At 36.7% G+C, this 25,079-nt stretch overlaps 1 protein-coding gene across 2 annotated transcripts in view; it reads left to right on the top strand.

Annotated features, from left to right (window-relative positions):
- Window positions 1-733: 733 nt before the first annotated feature.
- The window catches only part of LOC114084410 (broad substrate specificity ATP-binding cassette transporter ABCG2-like), a 56,474-nt gene continuing 32,128 nt past the window's right edge, over window positions 734-25,079 (top strand). For both annotated transcript variants that reach the window (XM_071614828.1, XM_071614829.1), the window contains exons 1-6: window positions 734-835; window positions 1,388-1,440; window positions 13,330-13,538; window positions 17,390-17,449; window positions 18,047-18,161; window positions 18,724-18,876. In XM_071614828.1, coding sequence (XP_071470929.1) covers window positions 13,348-13,538; window positions 17,390-17,449; window positions 18,047-18,161; window positions 18,724-18,876 — 519 coding nt within the window. In that variant the 5' untranslated portion in view covers window positions 734-835; window positions 1,388-1,440; window positions 13,330-13,347. The remainder of the gene's footprint in view (window positions 836-1,387; window positions 1,441-13,329; window positions 13,539-17,389; window positions 17,450-18,046; window positions 18,162-18,723; window positions 18,877-25,079) is intronic.

Genomic DNA, 25,079 nt, shown 5'->3' with positions numbered 1-25,079 from the left:
TTCTTTGGGTCAACACATGTTGTAAACTACAAATAGAAGAGTTTCTCCATGCAGATGCTATTTTCTGAGTGTGGAAGCTGGTGATGAATTATGGGATGGTAGTACTCACTCATAGAGCCTGGTAACCAGCCCTTCTCCTGAACTCATACTGTCACCTAGGGTTTCCCCAGACTCAAAATACTGCAAAGAGTACTTACTACAGCAGTGTGAAGACATTTAAACTGTCCACAGGAATATGGTCATTCAGACTCCTCCATCCCTTTAGATTCAGTTCTGGATTTATTTGGCTCTGGGACACAACCATTTAATTTGTCCCAAACTCATTGACCAGAAATCGCCTGTTGTCCTTGGGATGGGTGAAGTGTGAGAGGAAAATTCTAGGAGTCAGTCTCAAGTGCTCAGGAGCAAGGACAGCAGCAGCAGTGACAAACCCATCCAAGCCACATGTGGTATCATTAGCTTGGGAAGTACCCACTGATACCAAAGCGAAATGCTTCTGTCCATTTGGAAAAGGCACCAGAGGCGGGGGATTTTGGTTTGTCCCTGTGTGGTCAGGAACAGTCTTCTCTGTGACACAGACGTTGAGGGAGGGTGGAGGTCTCCTGCCATGTATACCCAGGGCGCTTATCAAAGTCTGTCAGCCTGCGACACGCCTTTTGCCTTCTGCCCCCGCCCTAACCTTGGAAGCCCGACCTCTGGGGAGAGGCGGCCACTGGCTTAGGGACCAGGAGGAGCCTGAGCGTCGCACAGCAAAGACCCGAGCTCCTAATCGTCCAGCTCGCCGCCTGCAGCCCTGAGCTGCAGCCATCTGAACCTTCCTAGGGGGCTGCCCTTGGTAAGTGTCTGGTCTCAGGGCTGGGTGGTGTCGTCCCAGTTAGGCTCTGCCAACGCGGCTGGAGGTGTGCTGGGTCCCCGAAGACCCTGTCCCCAGGGCACAGGAGGGAAGGGGAGGCCACTCAGTCTTCCACTAGGAGGAGTGGCGGGAAGGAGCAGAAAGGGAAAAGAGCCAGGGGAGATGAGGTAAGTGCTTCAGGATTTCCAAAGCAGCACAAATGCTTGGTGTCACTGTGGAGTGGAAGCTGCGGTTTCTGGACACGTGTGAAAGATTAGGATGATTCCTTTCACCTCCATATCCATACTTTACATACATGGGTTTTAATGCTCTGTCTCCCGAGCACACACCTCCTAAGACTGGTGCCCTTGGTCACTTGAACTACTATTAAGTGAGCAAATTTGTGTGACAGGAAAGATGGGTGGGTAATGGGTGCACATTTGGTTAGAAAAGAGCACACTTCTCAAATGACATGACTAAGTTTGTACCTTTGGCAGTTTGATTTGAGAGTTTAAAAAACAACACTGTCCAATCAGAATGTTTTTTTTTTTTCAGAAAATAATGTGGCTGGGCAACTGACTCTGGGTCTGGTGCAGAGTCATCCACAGGTCAGTTAAGATAAACTCTTTCCTGTCCCCAAATGTGTGCAGATAAGGAAAGTTAGTATTTATAGGTGAAATGGGAGTTACTACTGGTTGAGGCAATATTGGTTAGCATTAATATTTTAAGGGAAATGGCCAAATTATTCTTTTGCTTTTTCCCAGGATATAAAATTTGCTCACAAGTTTGGGCAGTTTTACTACAGAATTATTGAGCTCTCTTTCATAATTGTTCTGTGAATATTTTTATTTAAATAATTAACTTTAAAAATTAATCAGCTATTTACAACACATTAAAAATAATCCTGAAAACATTCAAATAATGCAAAAAATACAAACCAAAAAAAATCCATCAGTTTAAAAAAGTGTGTGCATAGCAAGGCAACATACGTTTTTATAAATAAATAAATATATGTATGTGTGTGTGTGTGTGTGTGTGTATATATATATATATATAGTTATATATAATTTTCCAATATTTAAATTTAAATGCTCACTCCTTTTTCAGGAAAAAAAAATACATATACAGAGTAAGAAATGTTTATTGGGCATATTTGTTCCAGGCCATAGATGGAGACCATGATAGAAAGGGAATGATCCATCATTTCTTTTAATGCTTTGCCTGGCATTAACTTTTTAAAAAAATTTTATTTTTTTTTCTTTAATTTTTATTGTTGGTTGTTCAAAACATTACATAGTTCTTGACATATTGTATTTCACACTTTGATTCAAGTGGGTTATGAACTCCCATTTTTACCCCATATACAGATTGCAGCATCACATCGGTTACACATCCACTGTTTTACATATTGCTATACTAGTGTCTGTTGTTCTGCTGCCTTTCCTATCCTCTACTATCCCCCATCCCCTCCCCTCCCATCTTCTCTCTACCCCATCTACTGTAATTCATTTCTCCCCCTTGTTTTTTTTCCCCTTTCCCCTCACTTCCTCTTGTATGTAATTTTGTATAACCATGAGGGTCTCCTTCCATTTCCATGCAATTTCCCTTCTCTTTCCTTTTCCCTCCCACCTCTCACCCCTGTTTAATGTTAATCTTCTTCTCATGCTCTTCCTCCCAACTCTGTTCTTAGTTACCTTATATCAAAGAAAACATTTGGCATTTGTTTTTTAGGGATTGGCTAGCTTCACTTAGCATAATCTGTTCTAATGCCATCCATTTCCCTGCAAATTCTATGATTTTGTCATTTTTTAATGCAGAGTAATACTCCATTGTGTATAAATGCCACATTTTTTTTATCCATTCATCTATTGAAGGGCATCTAGGTTGGTTCCACAGTCTTGCTATTGTGAATTGTGCTGCTATGAACATCGATGTAGCAGTGTCCCTGTAGCATGCTCTTTTTAGGTCTTTGGGGAATAGACCCAGAAGGGGAATAGCTGGGTCAAGTGGTGGTTCCATTCCCAGCTTTCCCAGGAATCTCTATACTGCTTTCCAAATTGGCCGCACCAATTTGCAGTCCCACCAGCAATGTACAAGTGTACCCTTTTCCCCACATCCTCGCCAGCATTGTTGTTGTTTGACTTCATAATGGCTGCCAATCTTACTGGAGTGAGATAGTATCTTAGGGTGGTTTTGATTTGCATTTCTCTGAGTGCTAGAGATGGTGAGCATTTTTTCATGTACTTATTGATTGATTGTATGTCCTCCTCTGAGAAGTGTCTGTTCAGGTCCTTGGCCCATTTGTTGATTGGGTTATTTGTTTTCTTATTGTTTAATTTTTTGAGTTCTTTGTATACTCTGGATATTAGGGCTCTATCTGAAGTGTGAGGAGTAAAGATTTGTTCCCAGGATGTAGGCTCCCTATTTACCTCTCTTATTGTTTCTTTTGCTGAGAAAAAACTTTTTAGTTTGAGTAAGTCCCATTTGTTGATTCTAGTTATTAACTCTTGTGCTATGGGTGTCCTATTGAGGAATTTGGAGCCCGACCCCACAGTATGTAGATCGTAGCCAACTTTTTCTTGTATCAGACGCTATGTCTCTGATTTGATATCAAGCTCCTTGATCCATTTTGAGTTAACTTTTGTGCATGGCGAGAGAAAGGGATTCAGTTTCATTTTGTTGCATATGGATTTCCAGTTTTCCCAGCACCATTTGTTGAAGATGCTATCCTTCCTCCATTGCATGCTTTTAGACCCTTTATCAAATATAAGATAGTTGTAGTTTTGTGGATTGGTTTCTGTGTCCTCTATTCTGTACCATTGGTCCACCCGCCTGTTTTGGTACCAGTACCATGCTGTTTTTGTTACTATTGCTCTGTAGTATAGTTTGAAGTCTGGTATCGCTATACCGCCTGATTCACACTTCCTGCTTAGCATTGTTTTTGCTATTCTGGGTCTTTTATTTTTCTATATGAATTTCATAATTGCTTTATCTATTTCTACAAGAAATGCCATTGGGATTTTGATTGGCATTGCATTAAACCTATAGAGAACTTTTGGTAATATCGCCATTTTGATGATGTTAGTTCTGCCTATCCATGAACAGGGTATATCTTTCCATCTTCTAAGATCTTCTTCTATTTCTCTCTTTAGGGTTCTGTAGTTTTCATTGTATAAGTCTTTCACCTCTTTTGTTAGGTTGATTCCCAAGTATTTTATTTTTTTTGAGGATATTGTGAATGGAGTGGTTGTCCTCATTTCCATTTCAGAGGATTTGTCGCTGATATACAGGAATGCCTTTGATTTATGCGTGTTGATTTTATATCCTGCCACTTTGCTGAATTCATTTATTAGCTCTGATAGTTTCTTTGTAGACCCTTTTGTGTCTGCTAGGTATAGAATCATGTCAATTGCAAATAGTGATAATTTAAGTTCTTCTTTTCCTATTTTTATGCCTTTAATTTCTTTCGTCTGTCTAATTGCTCTGGCCAGTGTTTCGAGAACTATGTTGAACAGAAGTGGTGAGAGAGGGCTCTGCCCCTCCACGGGTTGCTGGGCCTGACCTGCCGGTGGGTCGCAGGTCCACCTACCTTGCAGGCGCGGGGGGCGGCTCTGCCCCTCCGCGGGCCGCTGGGCCTGTTCTCTTAAAAAAAATTTTAATATTTTTTCTATATTTTTGGTGCACTATTTTTCATAATGGCAGGATTAATTGTTACATATTTATACATGCATACAATATTACAATAAAAGTTAGCCAATATAATCCTCTAGAATTTCCTCTTTTCTTCCCTTCCAGCGTCCCCCTGGTCTCTTTTCTCTATTCTACTGATCTCCCATCCATTTCATGACACCAACCCACATCCACCTTTCTTTTTCATTTTCTTCCCTAACTTCCACAGATGGGGAAAAACATGATCCTTAACTGTCTGAGTTTGGCTTATTTTGCTTAATCTAATGGTTTCAAGTTCCAATTATTTTCCTGCAAGTGGCATAATTTCATTTTTCTTTTTTGCTGGATAAAAATTCATTTTGTGTATATACTACATTTTCTTTATCCATTTATCTGTTGGACATCTAGGCTGGTTCCATAGTATGGCTCTTGTGAACTGGGCTGCTATAAGCATGAGCATGCATGTGTTACTGTAGTAGATGACTTTCATTCTTTAGGATAAATACCAAGGACTGGTACAGCTTAGACATATTGGGGTTCCATTTCTAGCCTTTTGAGGAACCTCTGTGCTTATTTCCATAATGGTTGTAGTAATTTACAATCCCACCAATGGTGTAAAAGTATTACTTTTTCTCTACATTCTCTCAAACATTTATTAATCCTTGTATCATTGATAGCTACCAATCTGGCTGGAGTCAAGTGAAATTTCAGGGTAGTCTGAATTTGCATTTCCCTAATTACTAATGATGTTGAAAAGTTTTTTCATATATTTATTGCCCACTTGTATCTCTTCTTTTGAGAAGTGTCTGTTTAGTTTATTTGGCCATTTACTGATTGAGTTACTTGGATTGGTTGGTTGGTTCATTTTGGTGTTATATTCTTTAAGTTCTTTATATATAATGGATATTATTCCTCTGTCAGAAGCATAGCTAGCAAAGATTTTCTCCCATTTTCTAAGTTCTATCTTCCCATACTTATTTCCTTTGCTGTGCAGAATCTTTTTAAATGATGCCATCCCATTTATTAACTCTTGGCATTATTTCCTGAGCTTTAAGAGTCCTATTGAGAAAGTCATTGTCTGTGTTTATATTGCTGTAGTGTTAACTCTACATTTTCTTCTAGGATTTGCATTGGTTCAGGTGTAATTCCTAGATTTTTGATCCATGTTGAGTTGATTTTCATGCACGGTGAGAAATAGGGTCTAGTTTCCTTCTTCTATATATGGGTAACATGTTTTCCTAGTATTATTTGTTAAAATGGTTGTCTTTTCTCCCATGTATGTTTTTGGCATCTTCATCAAAAATATCAGGTTACTATCTCTGAGTGGCTTTGTCTGTGTGTCTTCTATCTGTACCATTGGTCTATGTGTCTGTTTTTATGGCAATTATATTTGAGGGAAATGTCTTGTGTGTGTGTCGTGGGGATTGCAGAGGAGACTGAGGAATGGCAATGGAGAGTAGCCTCAGTGCTGTCCACATGCATGCAGTAGCACATGTTCTAAGTACACTTTCTGAGATAGTTTGTTGCAGTTATAACTATCCTTACTCTGTGAGAGGGCACACTTGGACTCTAAGACCCTGTGGTCCATATGCTACTTTGATGGCTGGATCTTATTTGGAGATAAACCTAGATTTTATTAAGAAATAAGTGGGCCTCCCCTTCCTTCCTTTCTTTCTTCCTTTTTTGGTTTCTTTTTTCCTTCCTTTTTGTTTTACTGTTACCTTTACTTTTTAAGTAGGACTAGACTCTATAACAGTAAAAGCTATAGTATAGTAAACATGTAACCAGTAACATCATCATTTTCCATTGCTATTCAGTGTTATGTACGGTACATAATTTACATGATATACTTTTATGACCAGCAGCACTGCAGATTTTTTTTATACCAGCATCACCCCAAACATATATGTAGTGCATTTGCCATGTCACTGGGCAACAGGGATTCTCTAGCTATGTTATAATCTTACAGGATCATCAAAGATGCAGTCCACTGTTGATCAAAATGTCTTTATGTTGCACATAACTGTGGTTTTTTATATTCAATTGCACACAGTTGATTGATCCTGTTGGTGAGCTGATCTAGGTTGTTGCTGATTTTATGCCACTAGATTTGTCCATTTCTAACAGAGGAGTATCAAAGTCTCCCACCGTGGTTACAGATTCATCTTTTACTCCCTGCATTTGTATTACATTTTTGCCTCACATAATTCGATAATCTGTTTTTAGGTGTATGCATGTCAAGGGTTGTAACATATTCTTGAAGAACTGACTATTTGTCTTTATATAATATTCTTTTTGTCCCTGATAACTTTACTTTGAAATCTTGTCTATGTATAAGAAACATAGCTATTCTTCCTTTGATATCATTTGTGCAGGCATGACATATTATTCTCTAGGCGTTTACTTTTAACCTCTGACTATAATTTTTTTTTTTTTCTGGGTAATGGACCCAGGGTCACATTTGCCACTGTACTACACTTTCAGTACTTTATATATATTTTTTAAAATTTTGAGATAAGGTCTCAAAGTTTTAGAAACTGCCTTTGGAATTGCGATTTTCCCACCTCAGCCTCCCATGTCACTGTGATTATAGGCATACACCACTACACCTGGCCATGTGCATCTTTATATTTAAAGTAAGTTTCATGTAAGCAGTCTATTATTTGCCTTGTTTTACCTGTCTGATCTTGTACAGATTTAGTTTATCTTAACATATTAATCAGACTTTTTAAATTCCCCGTGTTAATTCTAACATCCTTGCCATTTTTGAAAACTACCCTGTCACTTCAAAATGTATTTTTTGTCTAGAGTTCTTCTATTCCTCCCATGAACTCTAGATAGGGCAGAAGCATGGGAAGGGAAGGGAGGGGGCAGGGGGTTAGCAAGGAGGGTGGAATGTGATGGACATCATTATCCAAAGTAATATAATTTGGCCAATATATTTTGTCTAGCATTTCCCCTTTCCCTCCCCTCTTCCCTCCCACTGTTCCCTTTCCTCTACTCTAACTGATCTCCCTTCTACTTTCATAAGACTATTCCACCCCTACCTTTCATTTTCATTTTCCTGTCTACCTTCTGTAGATGAGAAAAAACATGTGACCCTTGACCTTCTGAGTTTGGCTTATTTTGCTTAACTTAATGGTTCCAAATTTCATCCATTTTCCTGCAAATGGCTTGATTTCATTTTTCTTTATAGCTGAATAAAACTATTTTGTGTATGTATCACATTTTTTTTAAATTCATTCATCTGTTGATAGATACCTAGGCTGGTTCCCTAGTTTGGCTATTGTGAACTGGGCTGCTATAAACAAGGGTACTGTATATCACTATATTATGCTGACTTTAATTCTTTAGGATAAATACCAAGGAGTTATACAGCTTAGAAGTATGAGGGTTCCATTCCCAGGCTTTTGAGGAAGTTTCAGACTGATTTCCATAATGATTGTACTTATTTACAATCTCACCAACAGTGTAAAAGTGTTCCATTTTCTCCGCATCCTCTCCAACATTTATTATTGTTTGCACTCAAAATGACTATCATTTTTGACTAGACTCAGGTGAAATCTCAAGGTAGTTTGAATTTACATTCCCTAATTGATAATAATTTTGCACCGTTTTTTATATATTTGTTGGCCATTTTTATTTCTTCTTTTTAGAAGTGTCTCTTTAGCTCATTTGCCCATTTATTGATTGGATTATTTTGGGTTTTGTTGTTGTTTTTGTGTTAAGTTTAGTGAGTTCTTTATACATTATTCCTCTGTTAGAAGCATAGCTAGCAAAGATTTTTTTCCCCATTTTCTAGGTTCTATACTTGTTTCCTTTGCTGTGCAGGATCTTTTTAAATGATGCTATCCCATTTATTAATTCTTGGCATTATTTTCTAAGCTTTAAGGTCCTATTGAGAAAGTCATTGTCAGTGTCTATATTGCTAGAGTGTTGACCTTGCATTTTCTTCCAGAAATTGCATCGTTCCTGGTCTAATTTTTATATTTTTTATTCATGTTTAATTGATTTTCATGTGGGATAAGAGATAAGATTCTAATTTTTTTCTTCTATATATGGGCTCCCAGTTTTCCTAGCACTGTTTGCTAAAAAGGCTGTCTTTTCTCCCATGTATGTTTTTGGCACCTTTGTCAAAAAAAGATCAGGTTACTGCATCTGAGTAAGTTTGTATCTGTGTCTTCAAGTCTGTACTATTGGTCTATGTGTCTGTTCTTAGGGCAATTATTTTTGAGGGAAGTGTCTGTGTGTGTCACCTAAGGATGCAGAGGGGACTTAGAAATGACAATGGACAGCACTCTCAGTGCTGTCCATAACGCATAGAGTAGTGCATATTCTAAGTGCACTTTCTGAGATGGTTTATTGTAGTTGTAACTGTCCTTATACTAAGTGTGACAGTATACACTTGGACACTATGACCCTGTGGTCCATATGTTACCATTTGATGGCTGGGTTTTATTTGTAGATAAATCTAAATTTTATAGAGGAATAAGTGGGCCTCCCCTTCCATCCTTCCTTTTTTTTTAACTCTTATTTTTAAGTAGGGTAGACTGGAGATATAGTAGGAGTAGGCTGGAGATATAGCTCAGTTAGTAGAGTGCTTGCCTTGCATGTACAAGACCCTGGGTTCAATCCTCAGTACCACAAAAAAAAAAAAAAAAAAAGAAAAAAGAAAGAAAACCTATAGGATAGTAAACATGTAACCAGTAACATCATCATTTACCATTGCTATTGAGTATTATGTACGGTACATAACTTTCCATGCTATAATTTTATGACAGAAGTACTGTAGGTTATTTATACCAGCAACACCCCAAATTTAATGAGTAGTGCACTTGCTAGAACAGCTGCCATGATGTTGACAACAGATGACAGCTGTCATGTCACTGGGCAACAGGGATTTTCCAGCTCTGTTATAATCTTATGGGAACATCACAGAAGCAGTCCATTGTTGAACAAAATGTCTATGGCTGTAGTTTTTATATTCAATTACACACACTTAATTGATCCTGTTGGTGAGTTGATCTAGTTTGTTGCTGATTTTATGCCATTAGATCTGTCCATTTCTAACACTCAATAGGAGGCTGACAAGAGTGAATATCTGATTTTGAGCTACACATTTAATTTATATACAGAGAGGAAATATTTGGTGGATCATATTCAAAGTTAGTAGTGTAGTAGTTGTTTAAGCCAGGGATGGGTGATAAGTACAGGGAGAAATTGCTATTCAACCTTCTGCTTGCATCCTGGTGTCTATGAATAAGTTTGTTTTTTACAAGAAGGGAATGAAGTCTGTACTTGGTCAGAAACCCTCCTGAATCAGTATTCCTATATTTTATTGATTAATACCTCAATGTCTTGGGTTTGTGACTGGAAAGACCTTGCTGCTGTTTAAGCAGGGTCTGGCTGGAATTTAGTTCTTAGGCTCAGCTGGCACTAGTTAATACACTTCATTTTATCCAGGAGGTGAAACAGAAGTTTCTAGAAGATAACAAGTCTGAAGATCTTGTAGCTGTAACTGTCCTTATACTAAATGTGACAGTACACACTTGGACACTAAGACCTTGTGGTCCATATGCTACTGTTTGATAGCTGGATTTTATTTGGAGATAAATAAATGATGCCATGTCCCACTGAAGCCACTGGAGGTGAGAGTCTTACAAAGAAAGAGGAAGGACAGACTGAGAGGTTTATCTACCCTCTCACAGAAGGTCTAAACAGAATGCAGTACAGTGGGGTCAGCTTGGTGAAGAGAGGAGACAAAGGGTGAGGACTTCCCAGGGCATCTGCCAGTGTTGTCCTCCTGACTCCCACAGACACACACTCCCCCATGTCTTGATACCTACTCCTCTTGTTTGGATTCATAGGAGCCTCTCAATTGGATTCTTTTTAAATTTGCATGAGTTTTTCCCTAGTTTCCATGGGACATAAAGTCAACTGTTATTATGTATTGTACTTATTCTATTTCCTAAAGTGATCATGGGGTGTGTGAGGCAGGGTACTGGGATATTTTTGGAACAAGTTAAGATCATAAAGGACCCTCACAAATCCTCTGTTTGGACCACAGAGTCCTTGCTGTGGGAATGAGGTTCTCCTCCTCTTGAAGTTTTGTGCCTTCCCCACTTGCACCCCCATTTTCTTGTGGGCCAGGAGAGAGTGCTACAGGTGGTGTGTTGTGTCTGATAAACCTGGGGCTGTTTCTGTTCTTGGAGTTTCTAAGTCGTGTTACACAGGGGCAGCACATACAGAGATAAAGAAGTCTTCCAAGTTCTCTCACAGGCAACAGAGGAGGGATTGAGAACAGTGTCCCCATGCTGGCTCTTTGGTTGTTAGAGTAGTCTTTTATATGATCTCCTTACTCCATCAGTACCCTGATAAAAGTAAGAGCAGTCCTTTTAAATATAGTTAAATCATGGCATTCCTTCACTCAGAATTTTGTGATACCCTCAATCTCATTCCCAGTCCAAGTCAAATTTCTCATGGTGGTCAGTAATGATCTCTGCCTGAGCTCTCCTTCTTTTGACCTTATCACCTGTCTTCTTGCCCTCCTTCACTCTTCAGGCCCTCTGGCCTTTTTGCTGGTTCCTTACACTAGTGCTTAGAATAGCACTGTTCCTCCAGAAAACCACCCTCAGTGACTGCTCAATAGCATCATTGGAGAGTGCTTTCCTGATCCCCTGTCCTACATCAGTCTCTTGTGTAGCTGGAATTTAGAGGTTTGCACCACCATATCTAGCTTGAATTCTTTATTTTAATCTTTTTTTTAAAGATGTGGTTATTAGGTGATAATCTGTTTTCCTTAAAATATTACTATTGTAATTAAAACTACCTTTTAATATCAATGTTTAATAACTCCAGTCTGGATTACCTGTGGGTCTTCTTTTATGTTCTCATTTTTGGAACTTTAGCTCCTATATCTGACATACTTGAAAATTTGAATGAGGATATCTTTTGTTTTTCTTTGTATTGTTAATTTGGGGCCCTTAACCAGTGAGCCACATCCACATGCTGTTTTATTTTATTTTTTTATTTTGAGACCATGTTCTTGTTGTGCTACTTAGGGCCTCACTAAATTCCTAAGCTGGCTTTGAACTTGAAATTCTCCTTCCTCAGTCTCTTAAGTTGCTAAGATCAAAAATATGTGCCACTCCATCTGGGTGATGATATCTTTTTAAGAGTAATGACCTAGATTGAGCAGAGAATGGTCTCTTTTGGGTTTTCCTGTATTCTCGGGACATAATGTTTCTGAGATCTCGAAAGCTTGGTTTTCTAGGAATCCTCACCTTTACTGGCTCACAATTCCAAATTTTGTCTCCCTGGATGAAAGACTGTTGAGATATTTGCTCAGATATACTAGGGGCTTCCTGGACAAGCTTCTAGCAGCTTCTTTCTGCTTGGCTCCTGAGTGGTGCCCTGTGTGTAAAAGTTTGAATTTGCAAACCCCAGAGAGGAAAAGGCACAGGGTTCTGGGATTGCCCAGTGCCGTTCCTTGCTTGCTGGGATTTTCTGCATGGAGGACTACATACCTGGCATACACCAAGGTTTTCTGAGTGGCAGGCAACTTCCCTTGTGCTAGGCATGTGAGCAGCAGAATTCTTACCCCGTAGGCACAGCCCTGGGCATGAGGCCATGTGTTGCAATCCCCGTGCTTGCTCCATGGTCCACTCCTCAATTGGTCGCTGCAAGGACAGGTAGCAGAAATTGCATTGGTAGCTGCCTGTAATCTGCTTAGCTACTGCCTGAGTATATATACATGGTAACTGTGCAATAAAATCAGATCTGTTTCCTGCTTGGTCTCCAGAGGTCTTGATTAGCAATTCTGCAGTCACACTCTCCTCTACCCTGTTCTGTGGACCTATTCGCTGGATGAGAGAGAGCCCACACAATTTTGGTTCCTCCAGTTCCATTGGCTTTCTTGCTCTCATCAGAGAACTCTTCACACACTCCTTCTCATGTTCTCTCTGCTTCTATGGTTGTTCTTGGGAGGATGATTAGTTTGGAGCAGCTAGTCCACCATAGGAAGAGAGAAAGTTCTTCACGAATGTATTTGGCTTTTAAAAATGAAAGCTAGGATTATTGCAGTTTGCACTTAAAACCAATTTAACAAGCTTAGTTCAGCCACAGGTCTAATTCTGATTAAATACTTTAAGGGAACTTTTGTAATTTCTGTAATGAAATATTTTTAACTTAATATTCGCTTTTGCTCTAAAGCTTTGAACTGCTTAACTATTGGTTTGATTTAATTCATAATTTTCATATGTTTGTGCATGAAGGAAATAATAATGTCATTGCAAAAGAATGTTGGCGTTTACCTACTTTGCTGATTGAAGGTGCACAACAACCAAAGTTGTACAACTATAAATTCAGAGAAATCTCTCCTGCCCCAGAATGCTAGGATAAGTTCCTTTTGGTAGTAAAAATATTATAAACACTAACATTAAACAAATACAAGCACTGAATGATGTTCCTCTAGGCTCTTCCTGAATTGAGATTGTATCATATTATGATTTTTAGGCCAGACAAAACTAATAATTATTTGCATTTTTCTGCCTTCCTGGGTTTTGAATAATTTTCATACTATTTAATTATTAGGACACCTTAATTTGGGAATGTGACATCTAATTGGAGTGCAGGTATTCTAGTTTGGATCTGCCTTCCATTAAAGGTTCTTTTTATCACAGTGATGTGGGGTCTTCTTTAGAAAGAAACCTACTCACTACAGCACAGTTTAAAAGGATCCTGGTTTAAATGTGTTCATATGTTGTTATCTAGTGTTTATAATTTGATTTACATGGACTATCAACTTACTAATGCTTTTCCCTCTACAGAAAGGCAGAACTATCCAGATGTCTTCCAGTAATGACCTGTGTTCAATTTCCATGTCCCAAAGAAACTCTGATGACCTCCCTGAGACAACTTCCAGTGATAAGAAAGGGCCTGTGTTGAGTTTTCACAATGTCTCTTATCATGTAAAAGAGAAGAAAGGCTTTCCATTTGATCAAAAAGCAACTGAGGAAAAGGAACTATGGAATATCAAGTATGTGCATGAACTTTTTAAAAGACCACTATATTGACTAACAATGAATACAGGTCTTGGCTACTGTGTTCAAGACTGTGTACAGACATATTAATATATGTTTTCACTTCTTTTGGCTAAACTAGGACTGAAATGATTGAGTCATCTTTAAGTGTATGTTTAGTTTGAAAGGAACTGAACTGACACACCATTTCTAAAAATGATTGTAAAACGTATGTCAATATTTATTTAAGAAACTGAACAATTAATAGGTCTTTAGTTTTTCATGGGTAACCTTGTGTTTGGGTGGAAGGATGCCTGTATCATTGTTTTTTAATTGTGGGTCTATAATTGTAACTCTGAACTTTCCAAACTATGAAATACAATGTGCTTTCTGAAACAGATGCATTTTGGGTACCCGTGCACTTTATATCCTTTATAGTCTAGAAGCAAGAAGGTTAAAATGGTAGTATATTGTGAAAGTACTTTTCTTTTCAAACAGACCTGGGTTAAATGAATGGTTGCTTTAAAATTGTCTCTTTATAATAGTTATAATTGTTCTATAACAATTTACTTATCACTTATTCTAATAAAGACAGGTAGAACATATTTAAATATAAGATGTCTGTAAGTTAATTGAAGTTATACAGTTAAAGTACAGAGTAATAAGAATTTATAATCTTAAATCAACTATTTTTTATTTGTTCTAATTAGTTTTACATGACAGTAGAATTTTGCATTTTGACACTTCATATGGAAATAGAGTATATCCTCTCATTCTTCTGGTTGTATATGATGTGGAATAACACCAGTCATGGAATCATAAATGCACGTAGGGCAGGGTAATAATGTCCAATTCATTTTACTAACCTTCCGACCTCTGTATCTTCTCCCTTCCCTTCACTCCCCTCTGCCTAGTCCACTCTATTTTTCCCTAACCCCCACTGCCTTATTGTAAATTAGCATTCACATACCTAAGAAAACATTCAGCCTTTGGTTTTTCTGGGATTGGCTTATTTTGCTTAACATGATATTCTCTAGCTCCATCCATTTACCAGCAAATGCCACAATTTCATTCTTCTTTAAGGCTGAGTAATATACCATTGTGTATATATACCACATTTTTTTTATCCATTCATCTGTTGAAGGGCACCTAGGTTGCTTCCATAGTTTAGCTATTGTGAATTGGGCTGCTATAAATGTTGATGTGGTTGTGTCACTGTAGTATGATGATTTTAAGTCATTTGGGAATAAATAATTATATTTTTAAAGTACATGGCAATTATGATTTTTATTCTTTTCATCTCACAACAAATTCAGAACTCAAAGTGCAATGTTGAAATGAGATCTAGAGTAGGAGGGCAATGAATATTTCTATGTAACCTATCACTACCACATGTACCTCTGTGAGTTCAGATACTGACCGTTATGGGTGTCAATGTTTTTCTGATATTTGTGAGTCTCTGATTCCCATATATGATGTTAGGATGTGAATTTGGCTTTGCATAGATACCATTGCTATAAGTTCTGTTTGTGTCATAAGGGAAAAATTCTTCCTAAACAAAGCAAAAACTTTTTCCTGGCTCCCCAAGGCTGGAGAGTAGTTATAAAAGAGTACTTTGACTCAATGTGGCTGCAAATATATATGGAATTTGACATTCATTCTGTCTTCTAGATATTTTTATGTGACTTTATACTTCTTTGTTAATGCCAGCAACTCCCTTCAGATCAAGGAAGTGATAAGATAGCATAGAAAATGTTGAGGCATAGGTGGAAAAGAAATGGTGAGGATCTGAGGGCTGATTGGGCTGAGGCCTTGACTGCTATTAGGATGGGATCTCTGTCCATGCAGCAACACCTGCTAACTTGCCTACTTCTTGTCTCTCTCGTGTTGGTTCAGGAAATCCTGACTAGGAGAAATGGTGGATAACAGGCTTTCATCTTTTACTACATTAGATAGACTTGACTTATGAAAAGCTAACAAGCCTTTGTGAAATACAGTAATTAAAATATGTTTGTCCCTACAGATTTTGTGATGAAAGAAGTGAATGTACCATGCTTTGAATATGTGCAGGTTGAATATATATAAAATACACTCTGTGTGAGGGTTCATTTACGTTGCTTATCCTTTCCAGCTGCCTCAATGGATATGGAATTAGCTACTGCTCCACATTGGAACTGTGGCATTTGGGAATCTACACTACTTCCATTTTCTGCAACACTGGGTTTATTGTCAAAGAAAACCAAACAGTGGTACCTGTGAAATACTTTGCCTTTACATATTTACATTTGGTTTTGGTTGAATCATTCAGGATGGCTTGATCTTTCCTTCAGTACATATCTTAAAAACCTGGGAAGTTTTCCAGTCACTGAATGAAGACTTAGGGAATAAGAAGGCTTTTCCTACTCATTTTAGAAGCAGTTTCTAGGTAGATATTAATAAAGAAGATCATTAGGAACTATATACAAATGCACTTTGAGAGTGTACCCAAGCATTTTTAATTTGGGGGTTTGCTAATGATTGAACCCAAGACTTTATGCATGCTAAACACCCATGCTAGCACTGATCTTCACCCCCAGATATACCCAGTCATTTGTGTGTCTTTACACTGGGGGAGGAAGGTTACCAAAAGAGTAAGAATTTTCTGTGTCACATCTTGTTCCTGGTTTATCACACTCTCATTATGTTAGTTCAGTCATTGAGTGAGTTGTTCCTAGTTAAAAAGCAAAGTGAAAGCTACATTTCACCTTAGCCCCCAGCTGCCCTAGTATCATTGTGAGACAGATTAGGTGGCACCGGCCATGAATGCCAAAGTCCTAGTGGTGTGAGTGCTGTGGGACACTGTAGAACACATTTTGAGGTACCTAACAGTTCTAAAGAGAGACTGGCATAGACACCAGTGTTCTGAATGGGTTAAGTCAAACTGTTCTTTGATCATTCCTGTGCACCTGCAATGTCCCTGCCCTTAGTTCTCCTTCCTCCATTTAATTTTCTTAGTAGTTTCACCTCTTATATTTAGGACAAAATTCAGCCTATTTGACTTCATCTTGGGTCTTAGCACAGTCAACCCTGCCATCATCACCCCTTTCTTCTCTATCTGAATACTCACTACTCTCACATACACCCTTAATTAGATTGAAGCACAATTGTATCTGTTTTGTGCCTGCGCATCCCCAAAGGACATCCATGCTAGAGGGATGTCTCCTAATTCTACACAGATCATTTTCCAGTCCATTTATCAGATCCTGAACAAGAAGTAAATCATCTATCCTAGGGCATGTTTTGCTTTTTTAATTGGTAAGGTGTTTTTCTCAAATGTGAAGAACAGGTGATAGTTTCTTATACTCTAGAGTGCTTTATTCCAGTCTTTTATTTCTATTTAAGATGTATTGATTCTTTTGTTCTGACTAGATTTTAAAAGTGAGAACACTACTCCTGATAGTCTACAAATCATTGATTTATTAATTGTGTGTTACTTGACTGGGAAGCATGCCAGGGGATTTGAAGAGGCTGATCATCAAACATTATTCAGAAGCTGTTTAAAAAGAGTAAGAGGAATGGAGATTATTTACAAGAATTTCACAGATTGTTGATATAGAATGTGTCATTTCCATTTAGGGATTAGTGGCTTCATGAATAAATGAAAGGGATTTTCAAGGATCTGAGGCTTTTCTCTCATAGGTCTTGACTAGTGATTCATATCCTATGTATACTAGACTATTTTTAACCAATGATTTTTTTCCTTAAAATTTGGTTCTTGTTATATGTCTGCAATTTCATTAGCCTTAAATAATATATTCAGTGTAGCCCCTAAACCTATACAACTCTTTAAAAAGTGAAATAATAAATCAGTATGTTTTTGTGTTTACAGTGGGATCATGAAACCTGGCCTTAATGCCATCGTGGGACCCCAAGGTGGAGGCAAATCACTGTGAGTATAACAGAAAGCACAAATAAGTCTTTTGGTGCTGTTTCTGTGTGCTTTTACAAATCACATGCATTTTCTTTTCATGTCTTGTCTGGGCCTTTGTCCTATGGATAATGTGCATTTGGACTATCTTATGGTTTTAATCCTAGGACCAGGAATTCTTATTAAATTCAGCATTACAAACACAGCATGATAAAGTAATTAGCACAAAGCAGTTGACCTTGTTATGAGATAATGAGTAAGGAAAATAAAGGAATAATATTAAAAGTGTAGATAAGGAACTGAAGGTCTCAGTGGGACATACCTCAGAGGTAAAGGCTCCTATTGCTTGGGTTGGATCCATAAAGATGAGGGTCACTTGGAAGATCTGTACTGGATAAACCAATGATATCTTGCTTTAATTTTTTTTGGCTTTCTTATAGCACATGATAAAGGAAAGTAAGAATTTGTGTGTCTGCGTGCATGTACACGCATATGTTAAATCACAGAATATTTTGGCTAGTTCACTTTCTAACCTGAACAGAATTTGGATTCAGAATAGGTGAGAGATGTGACCTTTGTAGTAAGGAAAAATCTCACAACATGTGTGTCCTTTTATAGGTTATTAGATATCTTAGCTGCAAGGAAAGAACCAAGAGTATTATATGAAAATGTTTGGGTACATGAAGTACCTCACCCTGACAATTTCCAATGTAATTCAGGATATGTGGTACAGGTAAGTATGGGTGGGTTTTCCTTTTAGGTTTCCCCTGTTTCTATATGGGCAAGAGCCTTGGCTTGTAGTATACCATGCTTCCAATTGAACATGCTCAAGGAACCAATCTTATTTACACCGAATTTACATAATCTCCCTTAAGACTGACAAAGAGGTTAAAAGGAGAGGAAGAAATGATCTGGAATATGAACCTGTAGGCAATGGTAACAATTCTAACTTTGAATCATTTCCAAAGGGTCTACTGTTGCCCTTTTGCCCTTCCTTCACCTCTCTTTTTCTCCTAAAAGATGCCCCTGTCAAATCCTCATATAAAGTATTCTGGAAGTGCTTAGAAGTCACCGTAATCACCTGTGCTCCATCTGGGTGTGAAGATAGGGAAGGAAAATTATTCCCTGGGCTCTGAAGCTCTGTGGAGTCACTGAAATGTTTAGAGTTGAACGTTCACCATTACCTAGAAATTTTCCATGAGTTTGTTATTTTTGTGAATAAACTTAAACATTCGCTGGAGTGATGGTCTTAGAAAAGACTCAGTATGACTCATTGAAAGCACATTTCCCTTCAGGATGATGTCGTGATGAGCACCCTGACAGTGAGAGAAAACATGTGGTTCTCAGCTTCTCTTCGACTTCCAACAACTATGTCAAAGAAGAGAAAAAATAAGCGAATCAAAAAGGTCATTGAAAAGTTAGGTCTCTCTGGAGTGGCAGATTCCAAGGTAATGTGAAAATTCCTGACAGATTCATAACCAGGAAAGAAGACTTCCCTATGTGGGCAATATGACCTTAATCAGAAGTTTCCTAAGATGTGTGTGGTCAAAACTGGCTGCATTCTGTAGTGATAAAAAGAAGTGTCCAGATCCCTACTTTAAAGGGGTAAATTAAGTGAAGAAATAATCTTAACCGTGATCTAATCCTGGGGTGGAGTTGGTCTATGTGGAGAGAGCCCCGAACAGCCCACCCTCATTGCTCAAGACACAGATCATTTGATGTCTTTGCACTTTTCTTGTTGTTTATTTCTTTCCTTTTTTACTTTTCTTCTCCCTCTCTTCTTCTGGGGGACATTGTTGTATTGTTTTCTGAAATACACTTCTGTGTTTCATAAATGACAAGAATTCAAGGATTTTTTTTAAATGGGTTCTTTTTAGTTGCACATAACACTATGATTCACTTTGACATAATTAGAAAAGCATGGAATATAGTTTGTTCTGGTTCAGTCCCCAATGCTTTTGCTTCCCCTTCTAACCTCCCTGCCCTGTATCCTTCCCTCTACTCTACTGAAACTTCAGCTATTTACTTATAGTTTTTTTTTTTTTTAATTAATGTCTTTTGGATTTACATGATGGGAAGATTCCCTGTTGTTTATTCATATAGGCACATAGGAAAGTTTGGTCAGACTCATTCCACTGTCTCTCCTTATCTCACCCCTTCTTCTCCTCTTCATCCTCTTTTTTCTATCTCACTGAACTTTCTTCTAGTTTTCTTATTTTGGATTAGCTTCCACATATCAGAGAAAACATTTGAACCTAAGCTTTGTGGAACAGGTTACTTTCATTTAGCGTGATAGACTTCTGTTCCATCCATTTACTGGCAAATGGCATAATGTCATTCTTTATGGTTTAGTAAAACTCCATTTCATATTTTTACCACTTTATTTTTTCTGCCCATTTATCTCTTGATGGACACCTAGTTTGATTCCATAACTTGGCTATTGTGAATTGTGCTGCTTTAAACATTGATGTGACTTTTTCACTATAGTATATGATTTTAAATGTTTTGGATATATCAAGGAGAGGGCTAACTGGGTGAAAGGATTCTTTCATTTCTAGTATTTAAAGGGATCTCCACACTGCTTTCCAGAGTGGTTGCACTAATTTTTAGTCCCACCAACAATGTATGAATGTACCTTTTTCCACATCCTAATCAACATTTATGGTTACTTGTATTCTTGATAATTGCCACTCTAACTAGATCAAGAAGAAATCTCAATGTAGTTTTAATTTGCATTTCCTTGATTAGCAGATATTAAACATTTTTCATGTATTTATTGAGAGTTTGTATTTCTCCTTTTGAGAGTGTCTGTTTAATTTCTTTGCCCACTTACTGATTTGTTCATTTATTTATTTGGTGTTAATTTTTTTTTAAATTCTTTGTATATTCTGGATATCAATGCCCTGAGAAGCAGATGGAAAACATTTTCTCCCATTCTGTAGGTTTTCTCTTCATGCTCTTAATTCTTTCCTCTGCCATTCATAAACTTTAACTTGATGCCATCCCACTTGTTGAATTTATTTTATTTCTTGCACTTTAGGAGTCTTATTTAAATAGTCAGTTCCTTTGCTGATTTATTGGAGTGTTGGGCCTACATTTCCTTTTAGCAGGTGCAGGGTTTCTGGTCTAATTCCTAGGTCTCCAATTCAATTTGAGTTGACATTTTTGCAGGGTAAGAGGTTGGAGTTAAATTTTATTCTCTTCCATATAGATTTCCAGTTTTCCCAGGACCATTGGTTAAAAAGGCTATCTTTTCTCCAGCATATGTTTTTGGCACCTTTGTCTAGTATTATATAATTGTTTTATGTGGGTTTGTCTCTGTGTCTTCTGTTCTATTCTGTGGTCTTCATACCTGTTTGGTGCTAGCTGTTTTTGTTACAATAGCTGTGTACTATAATTTGAGATCTGGTATTGTGATGCCTCCTGCTCTGCTTTTCTCCCCTAGGATTGCTTTGGCTATTCTGGGTCTTTTATTTTTCCAAATAAATATTATAAGTGCTTTTATAGTTCTGTGAAGATTGTCATTGGAATTTTGATGGGATTTGCATTGAATCTGTACATGCTTCTGGTAGAATGCCATTTTGATAATATTAAGTCTACCTATATAAGAATATGAGAGATTTTTCCATCTTCTAAGGTCTTCCTCAATTATTTTCTTTATTCCAGTCCTATTTTGTATTTTATTTAAAGACAGGGTTTTACTGAGTTGCTTACTGCCTCACTTTTGCTGAGACTGGCTTTGAACTCACAATCCTCCTGCCTCAGCCTCCTGAGCCACTAAGATTACAGGCATGCACCACTGAACCCAGCTATTTTCTTAAGAGTTCGATATTTTTTATTGTAGAGATCCTTCACCACTTTTGTTAGATTTATTCCCAAGTATTTTTTGAGACTATTGTGAATAGGATAGTCTTTCTAATTTATTTTTTAGTTGATTCATCATTAGAGTATAGGAATATGATTGATTTATGAGTGTTGATATTGTATTCTGTTACATTACTGAATTCACTTATGAGTTCTCAAAGTCTCCTGCTGGAGTTTTTTGAGTCTTCTAAATATAGTAGTATCATATCATCAGCATACAGAGATAATTTAAATTCTTCTTTTCACATTTGCATTTCTACAGATTCCTTCTCTTGCCTGAGTGCTCTGGCTAGAATTTCAAGAACTATTTTGAAAAGGACTTGTGAAAGTGGGCATACTTGCCTTGTTTCTGTTTTTAGAGGAAGTGATTTCAGTTTTACTCCATTCAGTATAATGTTGGCATTGGGTTTGTCATATATAGCATTTTAATGTTCAGTTAAATTTCTTCTGTCTGTAGTTTTTCAAAATGAATGGGTGTTGTACTTTGTCAAATGGTTTATCTGCAACTATTGATATTATCATGTGATTCTTGTCCTTAAGTCTATTTATATGGCAAATTACATTTATCAATTTCTGTATGTTGAGCCAAACTTGCATCTCTGGGATAATACCCACTTGATCTTGATGCACTACCTTTTTAATATGTTTTTGTCAACATCGTCAAGATTTTCTAGCTTATTGGGATATACATTTTCAAAATAGATTCTGTGGTGATATTTCCTTTTTCATCCTGAATTTGTTTTTTAGCCTTCTTCCTTTTTGTTAGTGTTTATCAATTTTGTTTATCCTTTCAAAAAACCAATTCTTTCTTATGTTGATCTCTCCAATCTTTTTTCTTTTATTATTCTCAATTTCATTGATTTCTCCTCTGGTTTTAATTATTTCCTATCTTCTACTGATTTTGGTGTTGGTGTATTTGTTCTTGTTTTTCTATGGCCTTGAGATGTAATGTTAGATTATTTATTTGTCATCTTTCTATTATTATAATATATGAGCTCAATGCTATGAACTTAGAGATTTTGATGTGTTGTATTACTATTCTCGTTTACTTCTATTTTTTTTTTATTTCTCCTCTGATTTATTCTACTATGCATTCATCATTCAAATGTGTAGTATTTAATCTCCTGGTGTTAAAGTGTTGTTTTTTAAATATTATAATTGATTTCTAACTTCATTCCTTTATGATCTGATAGAATGCAAGGTATTTTTCTCTATTTTGCAAAGATTTGCTTTATGACCTAAAACATGGTCTATTTTAGAAAAATTTCCACGTGCTGCTGAGAAGGAGAAAGTGAAACAAGTCATTGATTGATGAAATATTTCATGAATGACTATTAGTTCCACTTATTAATTTTATTTTTTAATTCTGTAAAATCCTTGTTTAGTTTATGTTTGAAGGATCTATACAGTGGTGATAAAGGTTTGTTAAAATCACCCAGTATTAGTGTTTTGTTGATTTATAATATTGATTTAATTTTTTAAATTAAAAATTTTGTTTGTTGGATGTATGTAGATGCTCTTTTGTTTGAGGGACTAATATTTACAATCATTATATTTTTGTTATGCTCCCTTAGGCAGCATGAAGTGACCTTCTTTTTCTTTTCTGATTTATTATGTCTTAATGTCCACATTATCTGATATGAGAAGAGTTGCCCCTGATTGTTCATGAGTAAAATTTGAATGATATGTCTTTTTCATCCTTTCACCTTTAGTCTGTGGATGTTTTTGCCTGTAAGGTGAGTCTCTTGGAGACAGAATAATTTTGGGTCCTGTTTTTAAATCCAATCTGCCAACCTGTGTCTTTTGATTAAGATTTCAGACCATTTACTTTCAAATTTGTTATTTAGAGATGATTTTTATTCTCTGACATTTTGTTTTATTTCTAATGTTTAAAGTGGACTTGATTCTCCTTTGACTATTCTACTAGTACACTTCATTCCTATGCTGCTTATCATTTTTATTCTTCATTTCCTTTTCATAAAATTTTCCCATGAGTGTATCTTCTAGGTCAGGCTTTCTAGTTATAAATTCTATTGGTTCTGTTTATCATGGAAGGTTTTTATTTCAACTTCAATTCTGAAGCTTAATTTTGCTGGCTATGGAATTATTGGTTGGCATCAATTTTATTTCAGAGGTTGGTATATATTATTCCAAGTCCTCCTGACTTTCAGGGTCTGGGTTGAGAAATGAGTTGAAATTTGGATTGGTTTAGCTCTAAATGTGACCAATCATTTTTCTCTTGCAGCTTTTATAATTCTCTCCTTATTTTGTATGTTAGGCATTTTCATTATAATGTGTCTTAGAGTGGATCTATTGTGATTTTTCTATAATTGGAATTCTTATGCCTCTTTTATTTGAATTTCTATCTCATTCTTAAGGCTTGGAAATTTTTCTAGTATTATTTTATTCAAAAGACTGTGCATCCCTTTAGCTCAAATTTCAGAGCCTTCATGTATCCCAATGAATCTTAAATTTGGTCATTTAGTGTTATCACATTTTTAAAAATATTTTATTTATGGTCTCTTAACCTCTTTCCTTTATTGTCAGCTTTATTTTCAAGATTATATACTTTGTCTTTGAGGTCTGAAAATCTCTCTTTGAAGTAGTTTAATCTATTGGTGATGCTTTCATTTAAGTTTTTAATTTGGTTTCTTGAGCCTTTCATTTCTAACATTTCAATTTGATGCCTTTTCAGAATTTTTTTATCTTTATTGAAATAATCTTTACTTCCTGTATTTTCTTTCAATTTCACTTCTTACATCTTCCTTTAGGTCATAGAACATTTTAACTATGAACTTTCTAAATTCTTTCTCTGACATTTCCTCTACTATAATGTTGATGAAGTCAGTTGAAGCATTATGGGAAATTTGGGATAGTTCATTCTCTTGCCTTTTCATACTGTTTGTATGTCTATCCTTGTATGGGTATAGTTCTCACTTCTTCTTTTAAGGGAGGGACTATTTTGTGAGTTTCTTTCTCTTAAGAGTCCTGGGTAGGTTGAATATCCACATATTGAATTTTTATTTTTTATACAAATATCCCAATATTATCCCAATATCAGCACTACTTTCAGAGTAGTGCTGATATTGGGATAATATTGGGATATTTATTTTTTTATTATAATTGCTTCTGTGCCCAGCCTCATGCTGTTCAACCTTATGAAAAACTAAAACTTCTTGCTATTTGTTTTTTATGGTTCCTCAAATCTAGTGTAAGCTTGGAATAAACTTCTCTAACAGGCCAAAAAATGGGTATTTAATTTAGTAAAATTACTATACTTAAATGAGGGCTAAATGGGGAAAAGGAGAAAGATTGGGCAAACGGAGAGGGAAAAGAGATACTGAAAATAAGAAAGAGAGAGTAAAGTTATAAAAGGGTAATTCAGACCCAGATATAGAGGAGAAATAGATAGATGTTATATATTTGAAATAGTAGCAGATAAGGCAAGAAGATGAATTAGGGATAAGAGGAACATTTATCAGCTAGTGCTAGAAAAGCAAAGATAGGAACATTGCTTCCAATTAATGCTTTAAACCATTGGATGAAATACTTTCAAATGGGTTGAGGGTACAGTGTTAGTTATTGGGTAACAACTATCACTCAAGTTAAAGAGTTATATATATTATCAAAGTTGATGTTAGAATTGATTATAGTAAACCATGCCGAGGCAAAGAAAAGCCTTGTTGAATTTTGATTTAGATTTCAGTGGGGTTTGGACATTTAGGAGATTACCATCATTCTTTGGCTGTGGATCTGTCCATATTACAGGGGCATAGGAGCCAATTCG

The sequence above is a fragment of the Marmota flaviventris genome, chromosome 7, assembly GCF_047511675.1.
Source record: "Marmota flaviventris isolate mMarFla1 chromosome 7, mMarFla1.hap1, whole genome shotgun sequence".
In the NCBI taxonomy this organism is placed as follows: Eukaryota; Metazoa; Chordata; class Mammalia; order Rodentia; family Sciuridae; genus Marmota; species Marmota flaviventris.
The sequence above is the reverse complement of the archived record's forward strand: the minus strand, read 5'-3'. Positions and strand labels throughout refer to the sequence as shown.